This window comes from Salvelinus sp. IW2-2015, linkage group LG4p (assembly GCF_002910315.2).
Source record: "Salvelinus sp. IW2-2015 linkage group LG4p, ASM291031v2, whole genome shotgun sequence".
NCBI lineage: Eukaryota > Metazoa > Chordata > Actinopteri > Salmoniformes > Salmonidae > Salvelinus > Salvelinus sp. IW2-2015.
In genome coordinates this window covers 4,304,618-4,331,961 of record NC_036841.1, presented here as the reverse complement: position 1 = coordinate 4,331,961, position 27,344 = coordinate 4,304,618, and the positions used below count along the sequence as shown (strand labels likewise).

General features: G+C 42.8%; 3 protein-coding genes across 3 annotated transcripts in view; 1 reads left to right on the top strand and 2 right to left on the bottom strand.

Moving 5' to 3' along the window:
- The window catches only part of limk1a (LIM domain kinase 1a), a 526,526-nt gene that overhangs the window by 102,330 nt on the left and 396,852 nt on the right, over positions 1-27,344 (bottom strand). The window lies entirely within an intron of this gene.
- Positions 21,614-23,221, top strand: liat1 (ligand of ATE1). The gene is made up of 2 exons (XM_023980817.2): positions 21,614-22,041; positions 22,756-23,221. The coding sequence occupies exons 1-2, from the start codon at positions 21,861-21,863 to the stop codon at positions 23,169-23,171; spliced, it is 597 nt and encodes a 198-aa protein (XP_023836585.1). The 5' UTR covers positions 21,614-21,860; the 3' UTR covers positions 23,172-23,221.
- rflnb (refilin B) lies at positions 24,158-26,474 on the bottom strand. Its single transcript, XM_023980802.2, has 3 exons — positions 25,706-26,474; positions 25,345-25,439; positions 24,158-25,024 (listed from the first exon to the last, which is right to left on the bottom strand). Exons 1-3 carry the CDS (start codon positions 25,901-25,903, stop codon positions 24,706-24,708), a joined length of 612 nt encoding a protein of 203 aa, XP_023836570.1. The 5' UTR covers positions 25,904-26,474; the 3' UTR covers positions 24,158-24,705.

Below are 27,344 nucleotides of genomic sequence, written 5' to 3'. Positions count from 1 at the left end.
ATGCCTGGCAGAGATCTTTGTGCTATACTCGGCCTTGTCTCAGGATGGAAGTTGGGCTGTTGAAGATAATCCCTCTAGTGGTGTGGGGCTGTGCTTTGGCAAAGTGGTGGGGTTTATTTCCTCCTGTTTGGCCCTGTCCGGGGGTATCATCGGATGGGCCACAGTGGTCTCCTGACCCCTCCTGTCTCAGCCTCCCAGTATTTATGCTGCATTAGTTTGTGTCGGGGGCTAGGGTCAGTTTGTTATATCTGGATACTTCTCCGTCTTATCCGGTGTCCTGTGTGAATTTAAGTATGCTCTCTCTAATTCTCTCTTCTCTCTTTCTTTCTCTCTCTCGGAGACCTGAGCCCTAGGACCAGCACTCCAGAAACCTCCTGCATGATGACTCCTTGCTGTCCCCAGTCCACCTGCCGTTGCTGCTGCTGCCATGTTTTCAAACTGTTCTTGCCTGCGGCTATGGAACCAACTGACACTGTTCACCCGACGTTGCTACCTGTCCAGACCTGCCTGTTTCCCTCGAACTCTCTAGAACGCCCTAGAGAGCGGACTTAGAGATACTCTTAATGAATCGGTGATAGAAAAAGCCAACTGACATTTACCCTGAGGTTTACTCCTGAGTTGCTGCACTCCTGAGCTGCCTGCACCGCTCGACAACATTATTACTTTGACCATGCTGGTTCATTTATGAACATTTGAACATCTGCCATGTTTCTGGTATAATCTCCACCCCGGCCACAGCCAGAAGAGGACTGGCCACCCCTCATAGCCTGGTTCCTCTCTAGGTTTCTTCCTAGGTTTTGGCCTTTCTAGGGAGTTTTTCCTAGCCACCATGCTTCTACACCTGCATTGCTTGCTGTTTGGGGTTTTAGGCTGGGTTTCTGTACAACACTTTAAAATATCAGCTGATGTAAGAAGGGCTATATAAATACATTTGATTTGATTTGATTTGAGGAGCTGCCAGCAAGCTGATAGGTCTGCTGTTAGAACCAGAAAAGGCCACTTTACCACTCTTGATTAGTGGAAAGACTTTGGCTTCCCTCCAGGCCTGAGGACAAAGACTTTCCTCTAGGCTCAAATTAAAGATATGACAGATAGGAGTGGCTATAGAGTCAACTACCATCCTCAGTAGCTTTCCATCTAAGTTGTCAATGCCAGGTTTGTCACTATTGATCGATAACAATACATTTTTCCACCCCTCCCACACTAACTTTACAAAATTCTAACTTACAATGCTTTTCTTTTTTTTATGCATGAGTACATTGGTTCATTGTTTGTTGTTGGCATTTCCTGCCTAAATTTGCCCACTTTGCCAATTAAGTAATCATTAAAATAATTGGCTACATCAAATGGTTTTGTGATGAATAAGCCATCTGATTCGATGAAAGATGGAGTTGAATGTCTTTCTGCCCATAATTACATTTAAAGTGCTCTAAAGTTTTTGTTCCATCATGCTTTATATCATTGCTCTTGGCTTCATAATAAATTACTTCCGGTAAATGAGAGCAGGGCAGGGTAATATCTTACAAAACCCCTGATTCTCATCTTTCAGTTTAAACTGAATGGTATAATGACAGCCCCTTATATGTCCCGCTACAGAATATGTTGTGTTCTGACCTCTTGGAGATCATCTAGGTTCTCTAGTTCTTCCATGTTCTTCCAGTAACAGAACCTATGATCCTGATGTGTTGCAGCTGACATGCTGATCCTGACGTGTTGTAAGAAGTGTCAGGCAGTCATGCTATGTATATTCGGAAAGAAGTCAGACCCCTTGGCTTTTTCCACATTTTGTTGCGTTACAGCCATATTCTAAAATTGATTAAATAGTTTTTCCCCCTCATAAATCTACACACAATACCCCATAATGACAAAGCAAAAACAAGCTTTTAGACATTTTTGCAAATGTATAAAAAAATAAATAATGAAATATAACATTTACACAAGTATTCCTCACATTCTTCTCTGCAGATTCTCTCAAGCTCTGTCAGGTTGGATGGGGGTGTTGCTGTACAGCTATTTTCAGATCTCTCCAGAGATGTTTGATCGGGTTCAAGTCCGGGCTCTGGCTGGTCCACTCATTCAGAGACTTGTCCCGAAGCCACTCCTGTGTTGTCTTGGCTGTGTGCTAAGGGTCATTGTCCTGTTGGAAGGTGAACCGTCGCCCCAGTCTGAGGTCCTGAGCGCTCCGGGGCAGGTTTTCATCGAGAATCTCTCTATACTTTGCTCCGTTCATCTTTCCCTCGATCCTGACTAGTCTTCCAGTCCCTGCAGCTGAAAAACATTCCCACAGCATGATGCTGCCACCACCATGCTTCACCATAGGGATGGTGCCAGGTTTCCTCCAGATGTGACGCTTGGCATTCAGGCCAAAGAGTTCGATCTTGGTTTCATCAGACCAGGGAATCTTGTTTATCATGCTCTGAGAGACTTTAGGTGCCTTTTGGCAAACTCCAAGCGTGCTGTCATGTGCCTTTTACTGAGTGGCTTTCGTCTGGACAGTATACCATAAAGGCTTGGGTTTACCATCGGGTTCTTGGTCACCTCCCTGACCAAGGCCCTTCTCTCCCGACTGCTCAATTTGGCCAAGCGGCCAGCTCTAGGAAGAGTCCTGGTGGTTCCAAACTTCTTCCATTTAAGAATGATGGAGGCCACTGTGTTCTTAGGGACCTTCAACGCTGCAGAAATGTTTTGGTACCCTTCCCCAGATCTGTGCCTCAACACAATCCTGCCTCGGAGCTCTACGAACAATTCCTTCGCCTGGCTTTGTTTTTGCTCTGACATGCACTGTCAACTGTGGGACCTTATATAGACAGGTGTATGCCATTCCAAATCATATCCAATCAATTGAATTTACCACAGGTGGATTCCCATCAAGTTGTAGAAACATCTACACCTGAGCTCAATTTCGAGTCTCATAGCAAAGGGTCTGAACACTTATGTAAGTAAGGTATCTGTTTATTTACCACCACAATCAGATGCGGGCACTAAGACCACACTCAGTCAGCTGTATAAGGAAATAAGCAAACAGGAAACCACTAACCCAGAGGCAGCGCTCCTAATGGCCGGAGACTTTAATGCAGGGAAACTTAAATCAGTTCTACCAAATCTCTATCAACATGTTAAATGTACAACCAGAGGGAAAACAATTCTAGATCACCTGTACTCCACACACAGAGATGCGTACAAAGCTCTCCCTCGCCCTCCATTTGGTAAATCCGACCACAACTCTATCATCCTGATTCCTGCCTACAAGCAAAAATTTAAGCAGGAAGCACCAGTGGCTCGGTCTATAAAAAAAATGGTCAGATGAAGCAGATGCTAAACTACAGGACTGTTTTGCTATCACAGACTGGAACATGTTCCGGGATTCTTCTGATGACATTGAGGAATACACCACATCAGTCACTGGCTTTATCAATAAGTGCATTGAGCGTTTGTCCCAGTGAATTGTTCTAACTAGAAGAATTGATTAAGCAACATTTCGGTATGAGCTAAGGGTAGAGCCTGACCGTTTCAAGGTTGCGGGCTATAACCCGGAAGCCTTTAACAGAAACACTATGCCTGCGAAGAATGATAAAGGAAGCGTAATAAGGATATAAGATTGGGAATCATACTAACGGTCCGAGTCGTCGGATTGTTTGGCAGGCTTGCAACTATTAAGACTACAAGGGCAAAGCAGCCGCGAGCCTGACCGTGAAAACGATGCTACAGAACGAGCTTAAAATTTTTATTTGCTGCTTCGAGGCAAACCAGGAGGCTGCAATGAGCATCAGCTGTTCGGACGCTGTGGTGATTAAAGCTTAGTAAGCCGACGTTGAGGTAGAGTTTAAACAGGTCAATCCAGCCTTGCGGGCCAGACGGATATAGGGACGTGTGTACGGCATGTGCTGACCAACTGGCAGGTGTCTTCATTGATTTTAACATGGTTTGATTGAGTCTGTAATACACATGCTTCAAGCAGACCACCATAGTCCCTGTGTCAAGAACACAAAGGCAACCTGCCTAAATGATACATACCCGTAGCATTTTCGTCTGTAGCAATGAAGTGCTTTGAAAGCTGGTAATGGCTACATCAAACATTATCCAGAACCCTAGACCCACTCAAATTTGGCATACCGCCACAACAGATCCACAGATGATGCAATCTCTATTGGACTCCACACTGCCTTTCCACCTGGACAAAAGGAACACTAATGTGAGAATGCTTTTATTGACTACACTCAGCGTTCAACACCATAGTACCCTCAAAGCTCTTCACTAAGCTAAGGAACCTGGGACTAAATCATCTGCAAACTGGATCTTGGACTTCCTGAGGGGTCGCCCCAGGTGGTGAGGGTAGGTGCAAACACTCTGCCACACTGATCCTCAACACTGGAGCTCCCAGGGGTGCGTGCTCAGTCCCTCCTGTACTCCTGTTCACCCACACTGCATGGAAGGCACGAGTTCAACACCATCATTAAGTTTGCGACACGACAACAGTGGTAGGCCTGATCAACCGACAACGACGAGACAGCTATAGGGAGGAGGTCAGAGACTGGCCGGGTGGTGCCAGAATAACAACCTATCCCTCAACGTAACAAGACTAAGGAGTTGATTGTGGACTACAGAAAAAGGAGCACGGAGCAATCCACATTCTCATCGAAGGGGCTGTAGTGGAGCAGGTGGAGAGCTTCAAATTCCTTGGTGTCCACATCAACAACACTAAATGATCCACAACACAAGACAGTCATGAAGAGGGACGACAAAAGCCTCTTCCCCTCAGGAAACTAAAAAGATTTGGCATGGGTCCTGAGATCTCAAAGGTTTTTACCTGAATCGAGAGCATCCTGACCGGTTGCATCACTTCCTGGTACGGCAATTGCTCGGCCTCTGACCGCAAGGCACTTCAGAGGGTAGTGCGTACGGCCCAATACATCACTGGGGCAAAGCTGCCTGCCATCCAGGACCTCTACACCAGGCGGTGTCAGAGGAAGGCCCTAAAAATTGTCAAAGACCCCAGCCACCTCAGTCATAGACTGTTCTCTCTACTACCGCATGGCAAGCGGTACCGGAGTGCCAAGTCTAGGACAAAAAGGCTTCTCAACAGTTTTTACCCCCAAGCCATAAGACTTCTGAGCAGGTAACCAATGGTTAACCGGACTATTTACATTGTGTGCCCCCCTCCAACCCCTCTTTTACGCTGCTGCTACTCTCTGTTTATCTTATATGCATAGTCACTTTAACCATACATCCATGTACATACTACCTCAATAGGCCCGACCAACCAGTGCTCCCACACATTGGCTAACTGGGCTATCTGCATTGTGTCCCACCTCCCGCCAACCCCTCCTTTTACGCTACTGCTACTCTCTGTTCATCATATATGAATAGTCACTTTAACCATATCTACATGTACATACTACCTCAATAAGCCTGACTAACCGGTGTCTGTATATAGCCTTGCTACTCTTATTTTTAAATGTATTTTTACTGTTGTTTTATCTCTTTACTTACCTACACACACACACACACACCCTTTTTTCGCACTATTGGTTAGAGCCTATAAGTAAGCATTTCACTGTAAGGTCTACTACACCTGTTGTATTCGGCGCACGTGACAAATAAACTTTGATTTGATTTGATTGATCTGTTTTTTATTTTTATAAATCTGCAACAAAAAAAAAAAAATGTTTTTGTTTTTTCATTATGGGGTATTGTGTGTAGATTGCTGAGGAAAATGTTTTATTGAATCCATTTTAGAATAAGGCTGTAACGTAACAAAACGTGGAAAAAGTCAAGGGGTCTGAATACTTTCCGAAGGCACTGTTTGTGGAGGTTATGTACAAAGCCTGTTACAAACCTATAGACCCTCTATCACATATGGTGTATTTCTGAGTGCAAACTACAATATGTGAACCTTGCATCTAGAGCTGTCCTTGTTCCTGTCTTGCTTTCTCCAGTCAGTTAAACAGTGATGACAAATCCATCCCCAAGAGCTTTAGTGCGTTCTCAAAATAAAGTGAATCACAACAGTGAATGACAGGAAGGAAGTTAGAGAAAAAAGGGCATTCATCCTCGATGCCCTTAACAGTCTCTCCCTTGAAAAGAATAGACCCACACAAGCCCATTCTACAGACACACAATGCATTAGATAACATCCATCCCACCAGAACAACAAAGGAACATGGCCACTGTTTTTACAGCAAAAATAATTTACATTTACATTTCCCTAGGAATTTTTTCAGTAAGTATTGAGATTTTGCCAGGAACTTAATTTCGTTGAACCTGTTTAACCTGGTTTGAACTGGATGGAGAGAATGAGCCTCTGAACCTTGAGGCTAAAGAGGAAAGAAATAGCTTCTCTCTCTGCAAGACTAAGTCGTTTCTTCTATATGCACTTTTCTGTCAAAACACTCTCATTCTATCCGCCACGATGCCATGCTTCACTAGAGAGAAAAGACTCCATGACTGAGAAAGGGATCTAGTTTTAAACATCTGTATTTCCTTCTCTGCTTGAAGAGATTTTCCTAAACCATCTAGGTCTACTTGTTAGAGGTGACTGTAGTCTCACATTTTAGGACAAGGAGAGGTCACTTTAGGAGAAGCGGGCCTGATTGAATAGAGCCCTTAATGTTTCATCCCTATCCAAAACCTTMACTTTGAAAGTTGAGGTTTGAAYGAACAGAACGATGCTAAGCAGGAGTCAACCCAGGGTGTCAAAAGACAAGTTGGTAAAACGGTGAGATCTTGTTGGACTTCACACACAGTTAATGGGTGACCCACCCAGCATATAAGGTCAAAGGTTATTCCTTTTTCCATTTCCCATACTGCCCCTACATTTAATGGAATGACATCCTGTCCAACCTGAAGCATTTTTATGAAGGAGATAACTGTTGTGAAGATAACACAGATTGGCCACTGTGTAAAAAATATTTTGTCATTGGCTCTATCTATGTTCTATACAGGTCTCTCATGCAAATTAGATTTGATCTCAGTGAGTATAACCTGGATAAATGAAGGTTAATGAAAATGGGAAAGGAATCATGTCTCCTGTCTTAAGCATTTTCACACATGGTTTCACAGAACATCCGAGGTCTGAATGGGGACTCTCTGGTGGTGGCTATACACAGTGTGTGTGACGCACTGGAGGTTCTGCTTCTTGCCTCAGTGAACACCGCTTCCTGGGCTTTCACAAACAGACAAGCACGCACACGCACACACACACACAGATTCTTCCCTCTAGGAAATACTGTTACAGTATGAGGGTGTACCATATGGCACCCAGTTGAACCTGGTACATAAATATACAGAACTGTACAGAACTATATGCATTCAGACAGCTGCTCGGGGGTTTGCTTAACTTAACAATAAAGGGTGGACTCCATGGAAAGATGTAAACACACACAACACACACGTCATCCGGTGTAGTTTCAGCCGATCTCAAGTCCATACAGTTCCCATAAAGTCCCTAGACCAGACAGAACAACAATAACAACTGTGTTCCTGCACAGAGGTGACTGAACTGCTCCAAAGGGCACAGGGCTTCCAGTGGGTTTCCCAATCTATCATCTCTCTGCCTTTCTGCCACCGCCCTGCTCCCTCATCATCCTAAAGACTGACTACTCAGAAGGTCTATAAATAAAGGTCTGTAGAGGAGCACCCCAGGTGTTTGTGTGTGTGTTTGTCTGTTCTGCTGTCCCTCCTAAAGCAGTGGCCACACAGCAACCATGGCAACATGACTCCAACACCATTTACATAATGGGTTATACATTATGGTTCATCAAATTCATACCCACACATGCGTACACACACAATAAGACAGTAGTTATCCTTAATAATCTCACAGTCACACACCTCTACAGGTGAACAACCCTGCTGCCCACCATGGTACACCATCAGCACAATACCTCTACGGATCCACCTGCCTTTGTCTACCTGCCTTTGTCTACCTGCCTTTGTCTACCTGTAAATGTCAACCCACCACCAACTCCTGCTGTGTCAGATTCCATTTCACTGGTATATGTGAGGTTGCCATGGACATCTGATCTTGATGAGCCTCATGTTATCTGGTTCACAATGTTCCTAGCTACATAAACAACGGAGACTGAGATGCAGCTACTGAACGTATACTGAGAAATTGAAGGCAAGGACCAGAAATTGTGATTCTTCAGAATGCACCAAATTGGTGATGCTATGGTTTGTTTTTTAATTGCAACATTGGAGGAAAGAACATTGGGTATAATGAGAATGACATGAGCCAGCCAACCAGCCAGCCAATGGCATCATCAAGAATAATGGTGATGATGAGATCAGAAAGCACCTCTGGTTGTTTTGTTCCCRTTAGTAAATTTTCCACAATCTCTTTCACTGTGAGGATGTGGAGAGGAGATAGTACATGATTGGAACCATAGAATTAGGAATTTGAATACTAAATTAAAAGGCAAGTAATTTCATAGGATCTTTATGATTGGAAAATTCAAGCTTAGCAACAGTGGCCATTGTGACATCAAGCATAGAGCACCCTGAACGCTAACATACACACTGTGTAATGGATAGGGAATTTAGCCGCTCTCAATGTTCATATGACTCTCCCAAGGACAAGAACAGGCAGTGTGGAGGGAAGGATGGCGAKGGATGGAGAKRGAGRTTAAGAGAAATAGAGACAGAAAGGGGAGAGATGAAGAGATAGAAGGAAACAGAGATGGGAGAAAGGGACACAGAGAAAGTGAAAGGATGACAGAAAAGGAAAGATATACAGCCGTATTTGGACAAGCGAGTCCTCGGTTCAGGTCAGGATCGCAAACCCAAAAATGTCCCATGTATCCTCTCGTTTATAAGTAGTGAGAACAGTCAGGATATTTGACAACTGTCATGAATAATGACAAGGTCCAGGCCACATTTTATTACTCTGTTTTATTCAAATATCCTGGCTTCCAGGAATCAAATGTTATTTTAAATAATTTCAAATATGTTAGCTGGGCTTGATTGAGCTTGCCTGATGCAATGGAACCAATAAAAGTGGCACAAATGTGCAAACTCCACCCCTCTGCCACTCCAGGCAGGCTAAAGCAAATACAAAAAGTATTTGAAAGATTTCAAATAGTATTTGACCTCAGGTCTGTTGGTCCTGACATTGAAGTCCTAATAAATAGTACCAGTGGTGGAAAAAGTACCGTATTGTCATACTTGAGTAAAAGTAAAGATACCTTAATAGAAAATGAGTAAAAGTAAAAGTGAAAGTCACTCAGTAAAATTCTAGAGTAAAAGTAAACAAGTATTTGGTTTTAAATATACTTAAGGATCAAAAGTAAATGTAATTGTTAAAATATACTTAAGTATCAAAAGTGAAAGTATGTGTTTAGTGAGTCCGCCATATCAGAGGCATTCGAGATTGGACCATTTTCCTTTCCTGCTAAGCATTCAAAATTTAACAAGTACTTTTGGGTGTCAGGGAAAATGTATGGAGTTAAAAGTACATAATTGTATTTAGGAATGTAGTGRAGTAAAAGTAAAAGTTGTCAAAAATATAAACAGTAAAGTACAGTTACCCCMAAAAAACTACTTAAGTAGTACTTTAAAGTATTTTTATTTAAGTACTTTACACTATTGAACTGTACAAAGCCTGCAAGTCACTTGATCCACACACTACCATTAATTAATATACTAAAAACACTGTTGTCCAGGAAACAGACACTCTTTGGGTGTTGTTTTTGTGGTCAAAGCCTAGCTGTATTCTTAGAGCCTAGTAGCAGCCTAACCTGTGTTTGATAGGCATGAAATTACGATAAAACCGGACGCTGAGATAAAATGGATAACATTTTCAAAAATTAAGAGAAAGGGAATAGTGTCACTAATAATTTTCTAATTAATTTGTGTACAAATAGCATACAGGGGGAAAGCACTGATTCACAAAAGATGAATCCCAGTTTAATGCCAAACGTAATAGAGCTGTTTTTCATTGGATTTCTATCTGTCAGTGAATATGCAAGGAAAAGGTGATGGTCAGGGAAAATACACTGAAAAAAGGAAATACAGGATGACCTTAATTAAATTACGTGTTTTGGTGATGAACACCAGAATTAGCACAAATAAAATGGAAAAAGACAGGAGGAAGAGACTGTCATCACAGAGGTAGACCTGTTCTGTTCCAACCATATTACAAAGGCTATGTATCCTGTTCAATCCATCATCCAATGACACGTGAACGGGCCTAAATGGCCTGGCTGGCAAGCTCAACTTTCCAAAAATAGCTAATTAATTCAGCCCTCTAGCTTCTGAGGGAATAAGTAAAACTGTACCAAGAGGCTCTCTGTGAGAGAGAGAGTGTGTGTGTGTGTGTGTGGAAGATATCATAGATACAGAATAGTCACAGATAGAAATCATAATGATTGTATGCCTCATTGTCGTTGACTCGTCAACAAATCAATGTTTGATAAATTAGGCTTTATTGATTTGTTGAGTACTGAAGTGAAGTCCATCAGAGTACACTGAGATCATCCTTACATTGATAGCCACAAAACCTGTCATCTATTGATTGACAGGGAATCTGTCTCAATCGGCCCACCATAACATATCACATACCCTGTTGACACCACAGCTGAAAAGAACACACTTGGTACATGACGATTGTAGAACATCTATATAACAATCGACTTCATATTCACAGATCTGTGTTCCCTGTTCACTGCTGGGAACAACACTAGTAGTTTTTACACAGCTAACTGCTGTTTGGGTGTAATTTTCCACACACAAGAGTGGTGTGAGAACTACTTAGGCATAACATAAACACGCGCACACACACACCCTACCCTTTCCCACTTCAGTAAGCAGCCATGTAGCGTGACAGTCTCTCTCACTGCAGCCAGCCTAAAAGCCCATTCAAGGTTCTGGCAGGGTCCAAAATGTCACCCTATTCCCTGTAGTGCTAGGGAATAGGGTAGGGAGACATTTCAGATTTGACCTCTGTTTCACCCAAACATAGGACAAGATATTGGACACGACTATGATACCATAGAAGAGGAAGGAGACTTTCCATGGTATTTACCGTAATAGTGGAATCTTAAAGTGTATCGTTGTCCTAAACATAATTGTCCTATAATCTCTCCAACTCCTCATGTTAGATCTACAACCACAGCACATGGATGAGTGAATGAGCACTGAAAAGATACCTGTAGCGGTAGTGACTAAATGGATTGTAGCTGATTGTAGAGTCTAGCAAATGGACTACTGTAAAAGACCTATCAGCCAGAGGCAATGGCCCAGACATCCTGACTATGTTCCGAGAAATACACCATAAGGGCATCCTCATTAGTAAGATAAACAGGTAGTCGACAGATGTTCTCTTCTTATGCTGACTGTAAATTCAAGCTAAACATGAGGCTCAAAGAGATAGGCCACATCAAAGTAAAATCTTAATTCACCCAATTTGTCTGGTCCTAAAAGCTTTTATTTCAGCCAGGGCTCTAAAGGGGAAATTTATTTTTTCACTTGAGACAAGAAAGAATGAAATTGGGCAACCTGGGATTTCCCAAGTGTTGCCTAGTTGGTATGGACAGCTCCACATTTGTTCCTAAGATTGGTTCCCAGCCTTTAGGGATTGCTGAGGCCAGGGAGGGACCGGAGAGGGACAGAAGACAGAGGCAAGCAGCTGGGTAAATATGTTTTTACCATCTAGCTGGCTCCACTGGCACACTCAGTCCCATACTGTGGTTCTTGGGTTCTGGAATGGCTGGCTGGCAGTGTCGGATATTGAACCGAGGAACTATCTATTCTCTCTCCCTCTCTCACCACTTCACATAGAACGAGCTAGAAATGCCTGCCTTGAGTTTAGTCACTCACACTCAGCTCAGCACTAGGTATCCCATGGGAATTGGAAAGAAATGGAGAAAGAGAAGTAGAGGAGAGAGGGTTGGGCTGAGGGTGTACCTTCCTTACCCTTGTCACTCACTCCTAGAGTTCATTAGCTCTGGGTACCCCTGACAATTCAATGGGTTGGGCATAGAATATCATATAGAAGATTTACTTACAGTAGCCTTGTCAGCTTGCAAATAACTACTGTACTGTACGGTTTGAGATGCTGCAGGTGTTGTCGTCATAGTTTAAGGCTATGGATTATAATAACGAGAGCGACCACAAACATTTCCATGACTATTATTACATCCAGTGGAATGGCGAAGGAGACCTTCATAAATTATTTACAGTAGTCACCAAGGTAAAACCACATGAAAGTTTATGAGGCTAAACATTTGTGGTTTTTAAAATATTGTCCTCTGGGAATGTTACATAACAAAAAGAAATTAATCTCCTTCACGTTGCAGACATTACAGCCCTTTAAATTGCCAATTAGCTGACAAGTGGTGAATTTATGTCTGGGCATCTACTGAAAAGTATCCTGTTCTACTCGCCAGCTTTTCAATCTATTTTTCCAGGATACGGACTGCGATGCCTTACCTCCTTAGAGGAAAACAATACCATGCATAGAGAGAGAAGAGACTTATATTACTGCAAAGTTCTACAGCTGCACCATCGAGAGCATCCTGACCGGTTGCATCACCGCCTGGTATGGCAACTGCTCGGTATCCGAMCGAAAGGCGCTACATAGGGTAGTACGTACAGCCCAGTACATCACTGGGGCCAAGCTTCCTGCCATCCACAACCTCTATACTAGGCGTGTCAGAGGAAGGCCCAAAAATTGTCAAAGACTCCAGTCCTCCAAGTCATAGACTGTTCTCTCTGCAACTGCACGGCAAACGGTATCAGAGCGCCAAGTCTAGGTCCAAAAGGCTCCTTAACAGCTTCGATTCGGCGCATGTGACAAATAAAATGTGATTTGATTTGATTTTAAAATGAGAGATTATGTTGCGTTATAAATGTATATTTCCATTAGATCTTACCAGGACGTGTCCCAAATGTCATCCTATTCCCTATAGTGCACTACTTCTGACCACAGCTCTATGGACTACAAAGGGAATAGGATGGTATTTGGGACGTAGCCCCAGAGTTGGTCCCCACTTCCTTATAGCAACATAGAGCTTATGTTGTTAATTTAGATATACTGTATTACTCCTCGGTTGCCAGTCAAGCAGTTTCTCCTTGTTAAATGGAGTTATTGCTAAAGGGACACAGAGGAGAAGGGAAGCGTGTAAAAGCTTACTGTATTTACAGTACAGGGATCCGTTTCAGGGTAGGGTGGGGTCATTGGGACAGGGGGGACTGGTGCGCAGGAACCACACAGGCATGCTATGGCCCTGAAATGTCGAGTCAGTGTAAATGTACACTTTCTCAAAATATTTTCGTGATACCCTCAGAATGAAAACACTCTGGTTTTCATTAAGGAAGCTAGCAGAAATGTTGACTCTTTACTCCTCTCTCCATAGTGAACACAAACCTTTTCTCTCTCTCTTTAACTCTTTATAGACACATTTCAAAGTAAATGTGTTTAAACCATATTCCCTCTCTGTTGATGGGCTTGTTTGTCACTTGCAGTGTAAGCAGCTGTCTCACCATGTCTCTTCACAAGGTTTATAATCAGACCGATGGACAGAGAGCATGAGAAGGGGAGAGAGAGAGGAGAGAGGGAGAGAGAAAACAGTATAGCGAGACAGACAGGGAAAGATAGTGAGACAGAGAGTGAAGGATAATGAGGGAGAAAAATAGAAAGCGTGACCAGAAGCCCCAGACAGAATTGGCACATTAGTGGCCAGACGAAGGGGTGTTTGCTCTGGTGAATGAGGGCGAAGGGTGAGTGGCAGGGAGCACTTTGCAGCGACAAGCACCATCATCTCAGGCTGCGGCAGGGACTTTAAGGGCCTCAATGACTGTCGTTAGGGCCTTGAGTAACTTTATTAGTGGCCCCTGGAGTGTCATTAGGCCTGGAGTAACTTTATTAGTGGCCCCTGCCCTGGTGGGAAAGAGGGGGAGGTAAAAAAACAAACAAATAAAAACATTTCACTGCACCTATTATACGTGACAATAAAACATATATTTTTTTTTATTAAACCACTGCATTTACTACAGGGCAGACCAGTGGCAAGTGGGGGAGAGGGGAGAGGGGAGGGAGAAGGGAGGGGGGGGGGGGGGGGGGGGGGTAAAACCACCCCATTTACTGCAGAGCAAACATTTCACAGAGATGGCCATTAGCTGCTGCCCTTCCACCTGCTCTGGTGGTTATATAGGACCATAGAGTAGAGCAGACCTTCACTTGACTACTGCCTGGTAGGGCTTTCTGCCTTACAGTTGGATGGATGCATTAACCATTCAATTTGGAGTGAATGAGTGAGATACAGACAGAGAGACAGACACACACACACACAGATATGTATTCTGATGGGAGTTCATCAGAGAAACTAGAGGCCATGTATTCTGATGGAGTCCATCAGAGAAACTAGAGGCCATGTATTCTGATGGGAGTCCATCAGAGAAACTAGAGGCCATGTATTCTGATGGAGTCCATCAGAGAAACTAGAGGCCATGTATTCTGATGGAGTCCATCAGAGAGAAACTAGAGGCCATGTATTCTGATGGAGTCCATCAGAGAAACTAGAGGCCATGTATTCTGATGGAGTCCATCAGAGAAACTAGAGCCATGTATTCTGATGGAGTCCATCAGAGAAACTAGAGGCCATGTATTCTGATGGAGTCCATCAGAGAAACTAGAGGCCATGTATTCTGATGGAGTCCATCAGAGAAACTAGAGGCCATGTTTCTGATGGAGTCCATCAGAGAAACTAGAGGCCATGTATTCTGATGGGAGTCCATCAGAGAAACTAGAGGCCATGTATTCTGATGGGAGTCCATCAGAGAAACCTAACGAGCCATGTATTCTGATGGAGTCCATCAGAGAAACTAGAGGCCATGTATTCTGATGGAGTCCATCAGAGAAACTAGAGGCCATGTATTCTGATGGGAGTCCATCAGAGATAGAGGCTACTCATGACATGATTTATTTTCCACAGGCAGCAATTGGTTTGGTAAAAATACCTTACAGATGGCTTCATACTAGGGCCTGTCCTTTCTGATCTGATTTAAGAGGGTATTTTGATTGACAGGGAAAGTCATTCTCTGGAGGTAAAGCATGAACATAAAGGGGTACTCTATTTTGTATGGAAGTGTTATGACGCTATACTAAACCGTGCAGTGATTGCTTTAGTAAAAAATATCTCACAAATGGCAGACAGTCTTCATACCAGAGCATGCCGTTTCTCATCTAATAGATAATCAAAACAGACACCTAACCCCCCTCAGGCCTATGGCAGCCGTGTCTGTAAAAATCTCTCCTTTTTGAGAGATGAAGCAAACCTGAAAAGGCTTTTGGCAAAGTAACCATACAGTGAAATGTATTTTTGTAAACACACCATCTGGTCACAGAACAAAAAGAACAAAAAATGACTTGCAACAACTAGCTTACCAGCAGGAAGTGAGGAGAGGTCTTGTACAGAATAGAATAACTATATTCCTCCCTGAGGGGATATTACTAGTTTATACAAGTCATAGTAAAACTCAGGCTCTAATACCATTTGATGAAAGTCCTCAATACCAGGGACAATTCCTAAACACGTCAGCTTCTACGCATTTTGTTTGAGCTTGAGTAGATTGTTTTTGTGTCTCAAGGGAGTCATGGAGTCTCTGCTGTAGCTGTTTATGATGCCAGACGTGTGATGCATTAGACCGCTAATGTGTCATAGCCGATAGCGAGGATGCAGTCCAGACACCAGGTACCCTTGACTTTGTCCCAAATGGCACCCTATTCACTATACAGTATGGTGTACTACTTTTGACCAGGGCCCAAGGCTCTGGTAAAAAGTAGTGCAATATACAGGGTATAGGCTGTGTCTCTGACAGCCAAATGAAAAAACAACCAACCCCACTGCCCAATCCTGATTCAATAACAATACACTGATAGGCGAATCTAGCCTGATCACAGATCTGTTTATGACGTACAATTAGCCAACTCCTATGTTCACTGTGATGCACAAAAACAGATCTGGGACCAACTAAAATTAACCTGGACTGAACTCTGCACAGAATGCTGTGTTCTGACTGACAATAAGAGAGAGAGAAATAGGCCTTATTAGTTTATTAATTATTAATTTATTCATATTAAGATTCATTTTAGGAAACTTGCTTTCAGAATTTTAAAGAGTAGTGAATTGCATAGTACAGAACCAGGGAATATGGCAACCAAATCATAGGTGCCTTATAGATTATGAATAATGAAAACTGGCATACAAAATTACTGCTTGGGGACATTTCATTCATAATAAGGATCAGTTTAAAACATGTCTTACACACTAGCACCACCAGGTGGGAGAAATGACAGGGGTTGTTGCTACTTCACATGCAAAACTTCTGTGCTTTCTTCAATACATCTAATATACACTGAACAAAAACAAAACATGTAAAGTGTTCGTCCCATGTTTCATGAGCTAAAATAAAAGATTCCAGAAATGTTCCATACACACAAAAATCTTATTTCTCTAAAATGTTGTGTAGATGGCATACAACGTGTATGGCATAGTATGGGCGAGCGTTGTGAACAGAGTGCCCCATGGTAGTGGTGGGGTTATGGTATGGGTAGACATAAGCTACGGACAACAGAATTGCATTTTATCGACGGCAATTTGAATGCACAGAGATACCGTGACGAGATCCTGAGGCCCATTGTCATGCCATTCATCCACCGCCATCACCTCATGTTTCAGCATGATAATGCACGGCCTCATGTCACAAGGATCTGTACACAATTCCTGGAAGCTGAAAATGGCCCAGTTCTTCCTTGACCTGCATACTCACCAGACATGTCACCCACTGAGCATGTTTGGGATGCTCTGGATTGACGTGTACGACAGCATGTTCCAGTTCCCGCCAAAATCCATCAGCTTCGCACAGCCACTGAAGGGGAATTGGACAACATTCCACAGGCCACAATCAACAGCCTGATCAACTCTATGCGAAGGAGATGTGTTGCGCTGCATGAGGCAAATAGTGTTCACACCAGATACTGACTGGTTTTCTGATCCACGCCACTACCTTTTTTAAAAAGGTATCTGTGTCCAACAGATGCATATCTATATTCCCCCAGTTGTGAAATCCAGAGATTAGGTCATAAAGATTTTATTTAAATTGACTGATTTCCTCATATGAACTGTAACATCTTTGAAATTGTTGCATGTTGCGTTTATAGTTTTGTTCAGTGTAATTGGAAGATACAAGCAAGCATTAGCCAATGAGTTGACATTGAACACCAAAAATTGGTCTGAGAATTATCTATATCAAAGGCAGATATTTAATTTACATTGTACAATGAATGGATTCACATACAAGGCATAAAGCTTAAGTTACAAGCATTAACAAGCATTACAAGGCATTATTCCAAGTATATACAGTACCAGTCAAAAGTTTGGACACCTACTCATTCACACACACACTCAGGGTTTTTCTATATTTTTACTATTTTCTACATTAAAGAATAATAATGAAGACATCAAAACTATGAAATAACACATCATGTAGTAACCAAAAAAGTGTTAAACAAATAAAAATATATTTGAGATTTGAGATTCTTCAAACTAGCCCCCCTTTGCCATGATGACAGCTTTACACACTCTTGGAATTCTCTCACCCAGCTTCATGAGGTAGTCATCTGGAATGCATTTCAATTAACAGGTGTGCCATGTTAAAAGTTAATTTGTGGAATTTATTTTCTTCTTAATGAGTTTGAGCCAATCAGTTCTGATGTGACAAGGTAGGCTTGGTATACAGAAGATAGCCTTACTTGGTGAAAGACCAAGTCCATATTATGGCAAGAACAGYTCAAATAAGCAAAGAGAAACAACAGTCCATCATTACTTAAAGACATTAATTATGGTCAGTCAACATGGAAAATTTCAATCACTTTGAAAGTTTCTTCAAGTGCAGTCGCAAAAACCCTCAAGTGCCAAAGGCTCTCATGAGAACTGGCTCTCATGAGGACCGCCACAGGAAAGGAAGACCCAGAGTTACCTCTGCTGCAGAGGATAAGTTCATTAGAGTTAACTGCACCTCAGATTCAGCCCCCCAAAAAATGCTTCACAGAATTCAAGTAACAGACATCTCAACATGAACTGTTTAGAGGAGACTGCGTGAATCAGGCCTTCATGGTCGAATTGCTGCAAAGAAACCAATACTATTTTTTTTCACCTTTATTTAACCAGGTAGGCTAGTTGAGAACAAGTTCTCATTTACAACTGCAACCTGGCCATGATAAAGCAAAGCAGGTTGACACATACACAGAATTACACAACACAGTTACACATGGAATAAACAAACATACAATCAATAATACAGTAGAAAAATCTATATACAGCATGTGCAAATGAGGTAGGATAAGAGAGGTAAGGCAAAACATAGGCCATGGTGGCAAAGTAATTACAAAATAGCAATTAAACACTTGAATGGTAGGATGTGCAGAAGATGAACGTGCAAGTAGAGATACTGGGGTGCAAAGGAGCAAGATAAATAAATAAATACAGTATTGGGATGAGGTAGATTGGATGGGCTATTTACAGGTGCAGTGATCTGTGAGCTGCTCTGACAGCTGGTGCTTAAAGCTAGTGAGGGAGGTAAGAGTCTCCAGCTTCAGGGATTTTTGCAGTTCGTTCCAGTCATTGGCAGCAGAGAACTGGGAGGAGAGGCGGCCAAAGGAAGAATTGGCTTTGGGGGTGACCAGTGAGATATACCTGCTGGAGCGCGTGCTACGGGTGGGTGCTGCTATGGTGACCAGTGAGCTGAGATAAGGCGGGGCTTTACCTAGCAGAGACCTGTAGATGACCTGGAGCCAGTGGGTTTGGCGGCGAGTGTGAAGCGAGGGCCAGCCAACGAGAGCATACAATTCCCAGTTGTGGGTAGTATATGGGGCTTTGGTGACAGAACAGATGGCACTGTGATAAACTGCATCCAATTTGTTGAGTAGAGTGTTGGAGGCTATTTTGTAAATGACGTCGCCAAAGTCGAGGATCGGTATGATGGTCAGTTTTACGAGGGTATGTTAAGGCAGCATGAGTAAAGGAGGCTTTGTTGCGAAATAGGAAGCTGATTCCAGATTTAATTTGGATTGGAGATGCTTAATGTGAGTCTGGAAGGAGAGTTTACAGTCTAACCAGACACCTAGGTATTTGTAGTTGTCCACATATTCTAAGTCAGAACCGTCCAGAGTAGTGATGCTGGACGGGCGGGCAGGTGTGGGCAGCGATCAGTTGAAGAGCATGCATTTAGTTTTACTTGCATTTAAGAGCAGTTGGAGGCCACAGAAGGAGAGTTGTATGGCATTAAAGCTCATCTGGAGGTTAGTTTACACAGTGTCCAAAGAAGGGACAGAGGTATACAGAATGGTGTCATCTGCATAGAGGTGGATCAAAGAATCACCAGCAGCGAGAGCGACACCATTGATGTATACAGAGAAGAGAGTCGGCCCGAGAATTGAACCCTATGGCATCCCCATAGAGACTGCCAGAGGTCCGGACAACAGGCCCTCCGATTTGACATACTGAACTCTATCGGAGAAGTAGTTGGTGAACCAGGTGAGGCAATCATTTGAGAAACCAAGGCTGTTGAGTCTGCCAAAAAGAATAAAGGACACCAATAAGAAGATAAGACTTGCTTGGGCTAAGAAACACAAGCAATGGACATTAGACCGGTGGAAATCGATCCTTTGGTCAGATGAGTCCAAATTTGAGATTTTTGTTTCCAACCACCATGTCATTGTGAGACGCAGAGTAGGTGAATGGATGATCTCCTCATGTGTGCTTCCCACCATGAAGCATGGAGGAGGAAGTGTGATGATGTGAGGGTGCTTTGCTGGTGACACTGTCTGTGATTTATTTAGAATTCAAGGTACACTTAACCAGCATGGCTACCACAGCATTCTGCAGCGATACACCATCCCATCTGGTTTGCGCTTAATGGGACTATCATTTGTTTTTTAACAGGACAATGACCCAACACACCTTCAGGCTGTGTAAGGGCTATTTGACGAAGAAGGAGAGTGATGGAGAGCTGCATCAGATAACCTGGCCTCCACAATCACCCAACCTCAAACAAATTGAGATGGAAAAGCAGCCAACAAGTGCTCAGCATATGTGGGAACTCCTTCAGGATTGTTGGAAAAGCATTCCAGGTTAATCCTGTTGAGAGAATGCCAAGAGTGTGCAAAGCTGTCATCAAGGCAAAGGGTGGMTACTTTGAAGAATCTAAAAGATGTTTTCATTTGTTTAACACATGAATGGTGTTCCCCGAGCCACTTAGTTATCACATTTGCCTTATGGCAAGGTGCTCCATCATGCTGGAAAAGGCATTGTTCGTCACCAAACTGTTCCTGGATGGTTGGGAGAAGTTGCTCTCGGAGGATGTGTTGGTACCATCCTTTATTCATGGCTGTGTTCTTAGGCAAAATTGTGAGTGAGCCCACTCCCTTGGCTGAGAAGCAACCCCACACATGAATGATCTSAGGATGCTTTACTGTTGGCATGACACAGGACAAGCTTTTTTTCCCCAGAGGCCCCAAACAATTGGAAAGGGGATTCATCAGAGAAAATGACTTTACCCCAGTCCTCAGCAGTCCAATCCCTGTACCTTTTGCAGAATATCAGTCTGTCCTTGATGTTTTTCTTGGAGAGAAGTGGCTTCTTTGCTGCCCTTCTTGACACCAGGCCATCCTCCAAAAGTCTTCCCCTCACAGTGCGTGCAGATGCACACACCTGCCTGCTGCCATTCCTGAGCAAGCTATGTACTGGTGGTGCCCCGATCCCACAGCTGAATCAACTTTAGGAGACAGTCCTGGCGCTTGCTGGACTTTCTTGGGCGCCCTGAAGCCTTCTTCACAACAATTGAACCACTCTCCTTGAAGTTCTTGATGATCCGATAAATGGTTGATTTAGGTGCAATCTTACTGGCAGCAATATCCTTGCCTGTGAAGCCCTTTTGGTGCAAAGCAATGATGACGGCACGTGTTTCCTTGCAGGTAACCATGGTTGACAGAGGAAGAACAATGATTCCAAGCACCACCCTCCTTTTGAAGCTTCCAGTCTGTTATTCGAACTCAATCAGCATGACAGAGTGATCTCCAGCCTTGTCCTCGTCAACACTGACACCTGTGTTAATGAGAGAATCACTGACATGTCAGCTGGTACTTTTGTGGCAGGCCTGAAATCCAGTGGAAATGTTTTTTGAGATTCAGTTCATTTGCATGGCAGAGGGACTTTGCAATTAATTGCAATTCATCTGATCACTCTCCATAACATTCTGGAGTTTATGCAAATTGCCATCATACAAACTGAGGCAGCAGACTTTGTGAAAATTAATATTTGTGTCATTCTCAACTTTTGGCCACGACTGTAAAATTGATTTTTTGCCCAGACTTGTCAGAGTAAAGTCACTCCCCATATGACGTCAGAATAGTTTTGATCGTGTCTCATTGGTTCGTGTCTGTGAAAGATCACGTGGGTAACTAGTGTTGTTAAAATGTTGCTACAGTAATCAATCGCTGCAACACTAGTTCCTCACGTGATCCTCCACAGACAAGTCATATGGGGTCTTGTTTTATACTTTGTATCACGCGCGAGTTATACTGTACTACTCATAGAAATCATTCTAGAATAGGTCAGACGAACGCGAGGAATTGGGGAATGGTGATCCTTCGGTTTCCATGGAGAAGTTCCATGTGAGAAGAGTGAATCGGAGTGCACACCTTAAAAGTGTCTGATTAAGTTCTCGTTTTTCAATTCATCACGCCGGTGTAACCGTTTTATAAAGTGTAGGCCTATGTATCCTTCGATATAAAGCAGTTGACACAATGTATCAACTATCAATAATTTGATGGTGTATCGAGTTAGCCCAAGCATCGGTAGAGAATGAACCACAGCAGAAACGTTGATACGGCGGTATGGAGCCAGGATGCTCTGACCAACGTGAGCGTTACAAATGACAGCAAGCGAAAGAAAAAGAAGAGAAAGGACAAAACAAAAGATAAAAAGGAGAGTGGATCGACGAGAAAAGGACCGAGCTCGCCTTCAAACTCCGATGATGCAGCAGGTTGGTTTGTTTTGGTGATGTTCACAAAATCTAGTTTTAAATGCCTAGTGTAGGACTATAGTCCTACCCATAACGGTTTTACCACATAACGTTATCATAGTAACCCCAACATGGATCATTTATGTTTTTGTCTTAGATTTTGTTATATGTAGCTGCAATATGTAACTTTTTGGGTGACCCGACCAAATTCGCATAGAAATGTTATAGATCTGTCATACTCATTGAAAGCAAGTCTGACTCCCTGATAAAATAAAAGGTAAAAAAAAGAAAGCGGTAGATATGTTCTATGTGCACCATTTCTGTTTCCTGTTCTGAAGTTTCGTTTGTGTGTTTTACTTTCGGTTTTGTACACTAGCTTCAAACACAATATTTTTGGTTATTGATATTTTACAGCGGTTTAGATGGTACAATGATTTTCAACACTATACATTTCTTGTGTTGTCAAAAACGGAAATTAGGGGAACTATTAGAATTTAAGTAAAAAGGAAATGGCTGAGTTATTTCTGCATGTTGCACCTTTAATAAACAATGAATAGTTTATAGCGTTATATTTTTTTTTAAACACTGCCTGCCCTGTCGCTAAAAAGGCACTAAATGTGAGAGACAGTCTAAAGTGACCTGCAAGGGGAGAATGTGTTGAGTGAGTGTTGTGAAATCAAAACACTTTGGTATCAAATTAAGATTAACCTGCACTTTGCCGGCCTGCACTCACAGCAGATAAACTCACCAACACTGAGCAGCAACAGGTCGTCAAAGGCTCCTCCACACGGTCCAAACCCACCCTGAAGGGCTCCAACAGCAAAAAGACCAAGGCCAGAAGTCTGACCAGCCTCCGCAACAATAAATCCSAGCGAGAGGCAATGAAACACGAGGAAACGTTGACAGGGCCAGACGCTGGTACCCACCAAGCCCCACTGTCATGGGACCAGGCTGGCCAGAACGACCCAGCCAGGGAGAGCCTGAGGTGGGATGGAGTTCTGGAGGATCCGGTGGCCGAGGCAGAGAGGATAGAGGTGTACAAGGCCAACCGGAGGAAACGGTACCTGGCCTCACAGCAGGGGGCGATGGACTACTTGGGCTTGTTCAAGGGACACTTGGAGAGCAGTGGTGCCATTACACACAATATCTAGGTGGGGCTGTTTTCACATTAATAAATCTATAGGTTTTATGTGCAGTTAAATAGTATGTGCAGCACCTTCTCTATCCTGCAGATGGCATAGTGGTCTCAATCTGAGACAGTGGAACATTGTAATTGCATCTTTACTCAACTAGTGGCAATTTWAAAAAAGGCATATCCCTAGTTGATAACCAAAAGATAAAATTCTGATAAGACTATTTTGAATTTGCTTATGGCATTGGAGTACATATCAAATAATTGTTACACTTCTCAAATCTGATATAAAACAGTTGGTCTTTATTTCAAACAAACGCTATAAAAACAGAGCTTTAAAAGCAATATCATTTTACTTCAATGAGGCCCTTTGGGTATCTCAAGACAGTTCAGGTCCTCTAGATKTGTATCCTTGTAGGACCTTGAGGGAAGTTACCTGTGTTTGGTAGCCTAATAGTAATCTATTAGGCTACCAAAAGGAGTTTATTAGCATCAAATAAATGCATAACTAAATTAAACCTCTGGAAGCAACCAGAAGAGGATAGGCAAAGATTATGAACAGTCCATAAGGTGTTAGTAAGAACAAGACTTCACTATTTGTAAAATACTAAAATGTTATAACTGAAAACAATAATGACACATTGGATAATCTCTCGCTACTCATTACAAACTAATACAAACTTCTTCAATTCGCAGTGGTCTGTGGGAAAAAAATGTCCCAACTTTCAACACAGAACTTGCTGTAATTTGCAACTCTTTTACACAATATGAAAAAAGCTGTGGCTTTCTGCTCCATGACCATACTTACAGTAGACAATGTTGGTTTAGGCAAGACTAAGATGGGGTTTGGTGTTACACCAGGATCATACATCTCTATACATGGCTCGGTGTTACACTATCCAGGAATATATATTCTGCTTGTGGTAAGTAACATTGTGCAACAAATACACCATAATACCATGATTTGACAAGACATCTTGAAGCCCAGTCATARACAGTAATTTGACAACTCCCCATGTCTACAAATGTAAATGCTTACAAAAAYCACATGGAAACTCCACTATTGCCTTAGAATCTAATATTGTTGGATCATTGTTCATTGAGCTCCACTGCAATGGTTAGGCCTAAACACAGAATGTTGACAGTGATGGTCCAGACTACACTTCCCTAACAATCCTTCACTTCCAAATCTGGTTTATAAGTTCCTCCATGGTGATAGTATACAGTACACCATCACCTGTCTGTCCACAGTTCAACACTTGGTTAAAATGAATCCAACTTTGACATACCAGAGAACTCTTTACTAGCTACTAATGGATCAACACTTTGGTAGATGGCAGCCTCACTCAGATGTCCCTGCTATTTGTTTGATACTCCAGATCTAGAGATATGGCTTCCATCTTCTGCCCTCCTCTTGAGACTGGAAAGCATCGTAGCCCACATTTGAGTACCAATCTAAACTAATAGACTGTGTAACCTGTGTCCATGTGGTGGTTGGGCCCCACAGGGCCCAGGGACCTCTCCCTCAGGCCGTGCCCAGCCTTCCCCTAACCTCAATGGGGTAGCCTTCTCCGGTCAGCAGCCTCCARCTCCACGCTCGACAAGAATCTCCTGGCTAGCCGGCGGCTGTCGTAGCTCAGCTCTGTGGTGTAGATGGTGTGAGCGTGCTTGGGGTAGACGATGGTGGTGCTCTGGAAATGCTGGCCCCGCTGGCGAGGCTGGAGGTCTAGCTGGGTCTTGTAGTGTCTCCAGGTGCTGTGAGGGACAGCCAGGAACGTCTGGCTGCAGTTCTCCAGACCCAGGCCTCTGGGCTGCATGGCCACATCGTGGATAAAGTGACGCTCTGAATCATAGTGGACAGACGATGTGTATCTAGGAATGACAACGTTTGGGCAAGTGTCATTTCACTGCATGTTCAGCTAGATATCGTTTTAGAACTGGAATGCGGCAAGTTTTCAAGCACTGCAAACCTCCAAGAAATAGACACTTGGCTACAGGAGGCCTACACACAGGCTGACACACACAGGCTGAAAAATGCAACACTTGATCTGTGGTCCACCACATTTCTTTAAAAAAAGGTATTTATACCAATAGCGAGGCATATGCAGCACACAGTGCTAAGCCAATTTCAAACCACACACACACACACACAAACATTCATAGCCTACATGCAGTCATTTAAAACAGCATACCGTATTTCCTTGGACGGTAGTGGATCAAGTTCTATGCCCTCCCCGTAGGACAACGTGTGCCGCTGAGGAACAGATCCAATCGATAAAATAGGGACCTGCAAGCAGAGTCAGCCAACAGTCAGCACTCGTATAAGGAGAAAATATTTGGTGGAGGTGGCAAATGTGATTGGCTTAGGCTACTGACACAATTTACTATTGACATGACCCAGATTCACTATGGGCCATGCAGGGAAACGTATTCAGAGGCAAACTATTTCAGAAACAATGTTTTAACAATGCAACAACTTTGTCTTACAATTTCATAGCGGGATTTTATCAGTTACTGTAACAATTGTAGTAAAACGTGCGACAGCCTACGTACCAAGGATGACCCTGTCCTCTCGTCTTCAGACACGGGGCTTATGACACCTTTATCCCCGCAATCAGGCAGCAGCCAGTGGCTCGGACTGGGGCTGGGGGGTAGTCCGGAGTCCGGGCTGTCAAGTCCCCGCTCGGCATTGCAACTCATGTCCAGTGGCTCGTCGTCACATACATTCAGCAAGTTTAGTCCGCCCACCATTGTTTTACAAAAAGAGTCAAAAAATAACGACTCCTACTGCGCGACGAGTTTGCAGAACTGTAACGTTAGGTAAAATTGATTTCCAATTCGTAGAAGCGACTTTCCTTGAATGCAATTGATCCTTCCCAATGATCAAGCAAGTTGGCAATTGGCTTGCATCAACTTCTCTTGCTTCGCAATAGGCTACGGTCTAGACAAATTGTACCGCATGCTATTTAAATCCTCCATAAATCAACGAACATTTCTCCCCCCAATATGTTTTTGCCCTTCGAAATAAAGAGATTCAACAAGTTAATAAAATAGTGAAATCAAGCTATGTGTCACGGGCACTGAAGTATAAAAGAACACATGAGAAGACACTGAAGATTGTCCCCGCCTGCCTGTCTTCAAACTTCTCTCCCTTCAAAACGGTTTCAGTTTTTTTTGCAGTAAACTAGAGAAAAGGAAACGCCTTTCAAACGCACCCTGACCTCTGATTGGAGGAAAAATGAAAGGCTACAAAACGAAACATGGGAACTCCTTTTGCCCTCTCCCCCTGATAAAAATACCCTGGTACTGAACTGGACCTATTCATTTGTCCGATTCTGTTGCAAAACATTTCTTAAMCGGGAGAGAACTGAACGAAACGGGTAGGGACCTACCTGAATTTGTCCAATATATATATATATATAAATAAATAAAACAATGTTTGGACTGATGATTACATCTATGGACTCGGATAGAGAGCGGTGTGTGTGTGTGAGAGATACAACATTCCGACAAGGAAAACATGGCACACTTGTAGTATTCATGTTTTTGACCAGTTGCCACTACAGTAGCCTATTTTTTAATAATTTTTTTAATTGAACCTTTAACTAGGCAAGTCAGTTAAGAACAAATTCTTATTTACAATGATGGCCTACCCCTACTGACAATACAAAGTAACATGTTTTTCTTCTTATGAACTAAAGGCATGAATGTGTACATGAAAAGCATTAATATATTAATACATACATTTATCTCTTGGGGAGAATAAGGATTTCCAAGGATGAAATCCAAAAACAATCGTTCATGCCTCAACCACAATGATTTAGAATAGATACTTGACGATAGACACATTCTTCAGACCCCATCCTTATCTTGTGCTACACCACCAAATAATATATTTTCCTGTATGTATGAACCACTTCAAAGGATCATTGATCCAGAGTATTTGCTGTTACATGCAATAAGTACTTTATCTGAAGCAAGTAACAGTAGAAATAATTAGCTCAATGACAGTATGAAAAGCAACTATGTGTTCAATAATATATTCTTCTGCACTAGCATCATTGTGCTAACGCCTCAGTTCCCTGTCTAACAGAYAAACTCATGTTCACTGTTGTACAAAATTGTGTTTTTTTGTTGAAGATTTGTCTAAACCTTTTTCTTTTCTGTTGTTATTCCGGGCCTCTGTTTGACA